General features: G+C 42.0%; 1 protein-coding gene across 1 annotated transcript; it reads right to left on the bottom strand.

The window, feature by feature from the left end:
* Positions 1 to 7,548: 7,548 nt before the first annotated feature.
* Positions 7,549 to 7,962, bottom strand: LOC104876069 (cornifin). Its single transcript, XM_033758273.1, has 2 exons — positions 7,783 to 7,962; positions 7,549 to 7,662 (listed from the first exon to the last, which is right to left on the bottom strand). Exons 1-2 carry the CDS (start codon positions 7,960 to 7,962, stop codon positions 7,549 to 7,551), a joined length of 294 nt encoding a protein of 97 aa, XP_033614164.1.
* Positions 7,963 to 8,036: the final 74 nt, after the last annotated feature.

The raw sequence follows: 8,036 nt of genomic DNA, 5'->3' as shown, positions 1-8,036 counted from the left end.
GCTCAGACTCGACAAATGCTAGCAGTGAGGGCCCGAGAGGAAGCTTCAGGTGAAGACTTTCATCTCCAGGCTAAGGAGCTGTGACATCATTTCCTAACAATCTTCAAGAAATGCCCTGGTCATGACTGTCACTTGCTTGGGTGCTGTACAAAAAGATAATTCTTCCTGGAATTGATATTCCCTCCTTCTCACTTTTCCCTCCTGTAATTATTCCTCTTTCACATCCCAAATAACTTCCTTGCCCATGAGTTTAAATGCCAAACACAACCTATTGTAAAGGTCGGGTTGTGATAGCTTTGAAACAGGCACATAACTCAGGAAAATGTGTAGCTACAACAAATAGAAATCAATGAAAGCACAGAAAGTCAGATGGACTGACTGTAAGAAAATTGGGCTTGATCTAAATATCTTCTCACACTCTGCAAAAGTCGTTTTGGTTGAAGTCTTCTCTGAGTTCACTCCTAGAATATTTCATGGTGTTGCATTTCAGGAAGAAGCCTTCTGTGTTAAACTTTATCTCACTAAGTACAGGAACTGAGGCTTGTTGAAGATGCTGCCTCTCACCACAACAGGCTTTCAGGAAAATGTGATGGAGTCCCATAAAAGGGAAGATCCACTTGTCTTTGTGGTATTTGGGCCCTGCTAGTTTATGAGGCCTTTCTAGCTTTTGGAGATACATTTCCACTGCTCAAGCAAAGGACACTTCAACAGACAAGACTTGAGCAGGTATTAACGGGGAGGTGGATGCTAGGAAAAGGTCAAATGGCACAGCGGTGAGCAGTGATGAGGTGGGCTTTGTAAAATGTGCCGGATCCTGGACACTTGAAGACCATCCCTCCAGACACTAGAAAGAGTACGTCACAGGTCCCGCAGTTGAGAGTACAAGCAGTGACGACCTGTTACTAACAGAACATCATTTCTGGTGCAACTTTGCAATGGTAGAAGAAAGAGGTAGCTTCAGATTAAGAGGTCCTTGAGGTTAAGAAGAACGGGTTCATCTAACGATCTAGGGAAGTATTTATCCTATGGGCATAAGTAGCTTTTCAGTCCCTGAAACCATCATTATGATGTTGGATTCCTCTCCTCCTTTTCCTATTTCCCCATCAGGACCTGTGTTTTACTACACATATTCTTTATGTGCCATTATTGAAAAAAATTAACATTTTCTTATGCAGCAAAAATATTACATGAAGTAAAGGGAAAACAAATTAAGGAAGGCAACTCAAATGTTGGAATTAAAATGAAGAAATTCCCTTTCCTTTTCTACCACAAAGTTCATTTTAACTGAATAGCCACTGGTAATAAGGACAGAACTCCTCCAGGACAATGGCCTGGTACACACTTCTTTGAAATCGACATGGAACAATTCTCTCTCAAGTGGAGACTACCTTGTTCTCATTTTCTAAATTTTAATGTTTTCTTTCTTCTCTATGATGATTTCAAAATGATGTCTTATAAAACAAAGTAGTCTTACAGATACAATTTTTGTATCTTATCCCGCCCCATGAGAAAAAGAACAAAATCATCAATCATTCTTCTGTCTTCATATTGAAAGCACAGGATCATTGAATCCAACATAGTCATGAATCTCAAGAATTTAGACTTAACCTTGTGGGAGACTGCAGGCCCATATGGTGAAAAGTGCACTAAGACTGAGAAGGATCAGTTATTTCTCAATCTAAACACAAATCATCCAAAATGATGAGTCAGAGAGGTTCAGGTAATGACAAGCTCTAGGAACCTCCCTTCTGGAATGTGGGGTCAGCACTGGATTTCCTGCTTAACCTCCCAGTTATAATCAATTGCTGATAACAATGAAAATTTTGAAGATATTACAATCCAAGAGAAAAGGACTCCTCATTATTCACCCAACAGATTATTGAGCACCTATAATGTCAGGCAGTGTTCTAGACTCTTGGGATGTGTCAGTGAATAATAGCAAAGATCTCTGAATTTATGGAGCTCACATAGTATAGAAGCAGATGGAAATAAATTATAAAGAAACTTAATGACTATGTGAATTGCATATTAAATGCTATGGGAAAAGAGTAGTAGTGTAAGCAATCAGGAGCAGCAATGAGGTACGAGTTGTATTGTCACTCCTCTTTGAGAAGGTTATGTCGGAAGAGACTTGGGACATATGGAAAAGAGTGCTCCAGGTAGGACAACATCTGAGTTTCCCTGGCCTGGTTCAGTGGGACTGAGGCTGAGTTGGAGGCAAGTGGGAAGGGGGAGCAGGCGAAGAGAGAGGCAAGTTTGTCTTCAGGTTTGACTTCCTGCTATCAGCCTTCTTTTCAGGTGCCCACAGGTAACTTATATTCCTTGGATTTTCTAGTGTGGGGACCTTTCTGCTCTATAAAGGAAGGGCTAACTTTATAAGAAAGGACTAAATTCACACATAATATCCCTTTAAGGGCAGGAAGTTTATCAGCAAAGGAATTGTTCTTTAGCAAACTTTAGTTCTTCATATAATAACAAAAGCCATTGAGTTACTTAAATTGATTAATACGTAATTGTGATGTTTTTGAAAAAAATATTAAAAACAATTCTGTTAAATATTATAGTTTAGGTACACAAAGTAATGATGAAAATATGACATTGATATGAAGTGAATTGAATATTGGGGAAAATACCCTTTGCCAGTAATTGTACAGTGCCTGCCTTATCTTCTTGCTTATTACATAAGGTCAAGTAAAAGCCCTCAGTAGATTTCCAACCTAAAATCCTGGCCTAGAATTTATCACAGTCCCTTTCTTTGGACTTTAAATTATGGAGGTGATCTTCTTTCCCCTGCCTCCTACAATGAAGAATTTTTAAATATAGTGATGATATTGACTTGTGGGTATTTAGAACTGAAAGTTCCTCATGTTGCTGGGCACCAGCTTGCCTTCCAGTCCATTTTCCATAGCATCTCACTAAGCGTGCTGAGATAAGACCCTCAGTAGAAAGTTTTGTCTGTTTTCTGAGAAGCAGACATTTTGCCTAGTACCTCTATAGTCACGAAAGAAGTAACTGTTTCCAATGTACAGACTTGATGAGTATTGGTCACTGCTGACTTTCTTTGATAAAGTATCAATGGGTTCATAAAGGAAGTAGCCCATTTGAATGCAGAATGAAGAGGGGCAGAGTATAAAAATGTAACTAATGGTCCATTAAGACTAATCTAGTGGAACCACTGTGGAAATCAGTGTGGAGATCCCTCAAAAAACTAGAACTAGAAGTTCCATTTGACCCAGATTTCCCCTTTTTGGTATCTTCCCAAAAGAATTAAAAGCATCAGACCACAGTGATATAGGCACACCCATTTTTATAGCAGCATAGTTTGCGATGGGTAAACTCTTGGAAACAGCCGAGATGCCCATCAACCAATGAATGGATACAGAAAAATGAACCATACAGAAAGATAAACTGGAGACATTTACAGCTAAATGGATGCACTTTGAGATCATACTCTTAAGTGAAGTGAATAAGACACACACGTGTAAAAACCAAATTGTTTCTCTAGTGTGAGAAACTGAAAGTATACATGAGGACCAAAATGTATAATAGATATTGTGAAATAGTAATAAAATGTTCAAAAGGAAAGGGGAACTAGGGAGCAGGGTAGGAAAAAGGAATGAAAAAAATGAGAAAAGAAGGAAAAAAATAAAAACTAAATTTTTGTAAACAGGGAGAGGTGGAGGGGTAGAGGGAAGGGAGGAGGAATGGAGAAAAATAAGAGCCGAGATGTATCATGGACAGGTACAAATTCCCTATGATGAATGTGATCATATTGTGTACCTAAATTGTACCAATAAACTTCATAATAAAAGACTAATCTTGAAAGAAGGAAAAATGAAATTAAAGATGTAGTCATCCTGCCCAATTGTTTCAGATAGTGGTGTGCAATAGCAGACATTTAATAAGAAGAAAACAAAGAGATGAGCTTGGCTTGAAAATGTTTCCCGGAAAGAAGTTACTGCCGGGGGGCGGGGAACCATTTGGAAGCTCGCTAAAATTTTGATGAAATTATTTTCGCTTAAAAACCATTAGCCAAGAGCACACAAGCTTGTGTTTCGAAGCCTTGGAACAATCTCAAGGCAGAAAGGGCGTGTTAAATCGCCTGGCCCCAGAAGAGGATACCCAGCCCACTTCCAGAGAGGTTAATGAGAAAGGGACACCCGGCAGAGGCCAAGAGTCGAGCCGGTGTTATACAAAAGAATTTCCATCATCCCCATGTGCAGGTAGGCCACAGCCCCACTCAGAGGGCTTTCAGAATTCCTGTGACTCAGATTCTAGCTCTCTTCCTTTCCCCCCTGTCCCATGGAAATTTCTGGTGGGATTATTCAGTACCCGCTGCACTGGGCTGTGGAAGGGTGGGAGAGGTCGTCTCGATTTTCTATTCAGTGGGCCTAGGAAAGCCGAAACGAATGAGATCTGATTGGAGAATTATACGCGTCCCCAAAACCCCAGACTTTGAAGTAGATATAGTGACTTCATTAGACTTATACGGCTCGGTATAAAAAGGTGAAACAAACAAAAGCTTGGCAAACAAATGCTTGGCCGGACTGTGTCAGAGCCGTGAGAGCTCCCCACTCTCCCGTCCTCCTCTGTTTCCGGGCACACGTGTGTAGTTGGTGAGACCATGTGACCACGCGGTTGACATCTAGCTGATACCACATCATTGGAAATACATGTCATCCATGGAATGAAGAGAAAGTGTGCTTTCCCTCCTGCTTCTTTCCCGCTATGAACAATAGAATACAACGAACGGAGTGACTGCTGAGGGCTGAGTCACAGAACAGGAGCAGCCTGAGTTCCCGCCAACACACAAAGGACTACGGAAGATGAGAATTAGAATTCCACTGTATGAATTCAAAGGCATTCAGGGGACTTTTTGTCACAAAACACAACCTAAACTGTCAAATACACATAACAGGAATAACACATTTTTCTTGTTTACTTTTTAATTTTTTAATGGTTAGGAACATGGTTTATATTAATCAAATAAGAATGACTACAGGAAGGCTAATGCGGCTGGGAAAGGAGGACCCATCCAGTTCAGGTTACTTCCAACACAGGCGTCATCGGGATGCAAAGAATGCAATGCAGGCACTGTCCTCAAGAAACTGTTTCCCTCACTGAGTGTATAAGGGGAAAGGAGCTGGATCAGAGAGTGGGCAACTTCTCCTTTAAAGTTAAAGTCATCTAGCGCATTGGAAGGCCGTGGGTACCACTCTAAGGAGATGCTTGGAGAATCCCACGGTTCCTAAAAGAAGAGTAGAAAATGGTGTGGGGACGTGTAGAAGGGCAGACAGGGTGCAAACAGGGACCCCCACCCTGGCGGTGCATCTGGGATCTGTGCAGAATCTCAGAAATGTTTTTGGAGGTGCACAACATATGGTTTTCCTCTAGCTCAGCAACATCTTCAAGACATTATAAAAACAAATATGAAATAATATCATATATTATCCATCATTTTGGGAAACAGAGCAGTTAAAAATAAGGATTAACAAAAACCAACCAACCAACCAACCAACAATCAAAAAACCAGGCAGAAAAAGCCACTGTATATATTGTGCTGAATTTGGTGTCAGGGTTTTTCTGTATCTTCCACAAACCCACACGCATGAATAGATTATAACAAAGAGACAGAACACTGTAAGTGGAATTAATGTCACAGAACTGTACATTTCCAATGTTTAAAAATAAATTTTATCACATATATTTTCCACAATAAAACATATTTTTAAAAGTGACTCCTAATCATGAGAGCCACAAAATTCATGATAGCTATGTATCATCAAGCCTGTCTCCCCACCCAGAATTGGCCAATTTAATTATGATTTGTCCTGGAGTCATTCTAGATTTTCCTGTGGTGGAACTCAGGAGTAATACGGAGCAGGCTCAACTTGTGGGCATCTAACATATGCAAGGGATGCAGTCCTCTCCCGAGAGTTTGGCAAAGACTCATCACCTTGTAATAACTTGTTAAACGATTGGAACCTTACAGTTTCCAAATGTGTCTGAGATCTTGCCAAATGTAGTTGAAGAGCTTGAACACCATGTGAGTACTTACTTCCTGCCTCATACCTCTTGTGTGTTACAGACCATTCAACCCACTGAGAAATTGAGCTTGCCAGTGACTATTGAAGTCTTTCTCACATTTTATATCGTCTTCTCCGCTGCTGGAGAAAGCTCTCTACTATCCCAGAGCCACCCTGCAGAGCCTCATACACCACGATGATCACCATGAAACCAAGAAGACAGGATGTAGGAGAAAGTGAGGAACTGAAATTACAGCAAACTGGACTGTGATGTGATACAAAAACCTAATTTTGGGCTCTGTTAATTAAATATTCTGAGTTTAAGCTTCTGTGTTTGAAAAATGGAATGGTTGTCTTTGATGCTATTAAAGTCTTTCATTTCCATGATTTTTTAAAAACCTACGAACTTGCTCTTCCCAACTTTGTAACTGATGAATTACCTTACCTGGATCAGGCGCATCTAATAGCGTAAGATTCACCTCCTGTTTGAAGTTACTGGAGAAAGCTATTTCCGTGGGATATTCTTGGGGAAAGAAACAGAAAAAAGAGGGACCGGAGAGGGAAAGAGAGAGTGCAAATGGGGTGTACATTTTAAGTATCAGAACTCCTGAGATGACTGCAGACTCCCAGGTCTGGATGGGGCACTGAGTATCCTCCTCCCCTTCTGCAGGTCCACCTGTAGGACTCCCTGCAAATGGTGGCCCCCCAGAAAAGGATGATGTTGCCTCAGACAATGAGTGTGGATTCTGTGAGTGATTATATGAGTGTGCAGCAAGGTAAAATGAATGTGTCTGTATGACACCATGAGGACCTGTATGTATCAAGAGTAATTGAAAAGAGAAAATCACAATGTAAAGTTAAAGTATGTAAGAACAGTTCTTTCTTCTAATGAAGAGAAGACCTATGGGCAGAAGACAGGATCAGAGGAAGCTTGGGGTGGGCCCCGTGAAACGCAGGGGTGACTCAGTTCAGTGCAGTGCAGTGGGGGAGCCATATGGCAGCTGTGAACAACCAGTGTGACAAGTCCTGGGCACTGTCACACACTTCCCAAGTACTGTGTCAGAAATGCTCTCTGAGTGTACCAGCAACCTTGTGCACATACACAGCACCAGAACTAAGTGGAGACAGCAATACCAACTCCTCCTTGAGCATGTGTTCTAGCTCACAAAGAGACCAGGGAAAGGGGACGATTCTACCAATGACACACAGCCAAGAGCAAAGGCAAAAGTAATTTAAAGTGAAAATACATTTCATTTGACCCTGAATCCCTTTCCAAATGAATTCAGAGGGATTGCAGGTCATCAAGGCACTAAGACCCTCTGCTTAACTCAGAGGCTCAGAGGATTCCTCAGAGTATGTGTGAGGAAGGCATCATAGCACATATGTTTAGAACGCAAATGAGAGATTTTGACTCAAGGTGATAACACATTGATTATAAGATCTACAGACAATTAAGCAGACACAAAAGCAGGGAAGCAGGGGAACTCAGCAGCTGGTCATCACCTCCTTGCTGTGGGCAGCATCATTTCTGCTTGGTCTTCTGTTGGTTGGGGTCTGGAGTGACTATTGAGGGGTACAGCTCTGGAACCTTGGATTGGCATGGTTCTGGGACCTTAGGGTAACCTGGCTCAGGGATCTTGGCATTTTCTGGTTGAGAGACAGTGGTGCATCCTGGCTGAGGGACAGTGTTGCAGCCCGCCTCAGGGACCACGGTGTATCCTGGTGCAGTGACCGAGGTGCATCCCGGCTCAGGAACTATGGTGTGGCAGGGTTCTGAAATCTTGGTGATTCCAGGTTGTGGAACAACTGGAGGGCACAGCTCCTTGGTAGCAGGAACAAAGGGCACTTGAGGGGGAGGCTGGTGGGGCTGCTTGATCTGCTTCTGTGGAAGCTGAGGCGGGGGGACAAATGGCTGCTTCTGCTGGTGGGAACACATGCTCGGAAGGCTGCTGGGCCTAGCAACAGAAAACTGATCAGTCATTTGGAGAAATAAGGAGGAAGCCCTGTTTA

Source organism: Fukomys damarensis, unplaced genomic scaffold (assembly GCF_012274545.1).
Source record: "Fukomys damarensis isolate Sample0158 unplaced genomic scaffold, DMR_v1.0_HiC HiC_scaffold_33, whole genome shotgun sequence".
NCBI classification, from domain to species: Eukaryota; Metazoa; Chordata; class Mammalia; order Rodentia; family Bathyergidae; genus Fukomys; species Fukomys damarensis.
This window is presented reverse-complemented; position numbering and strand designations above follow the sequence as displayed.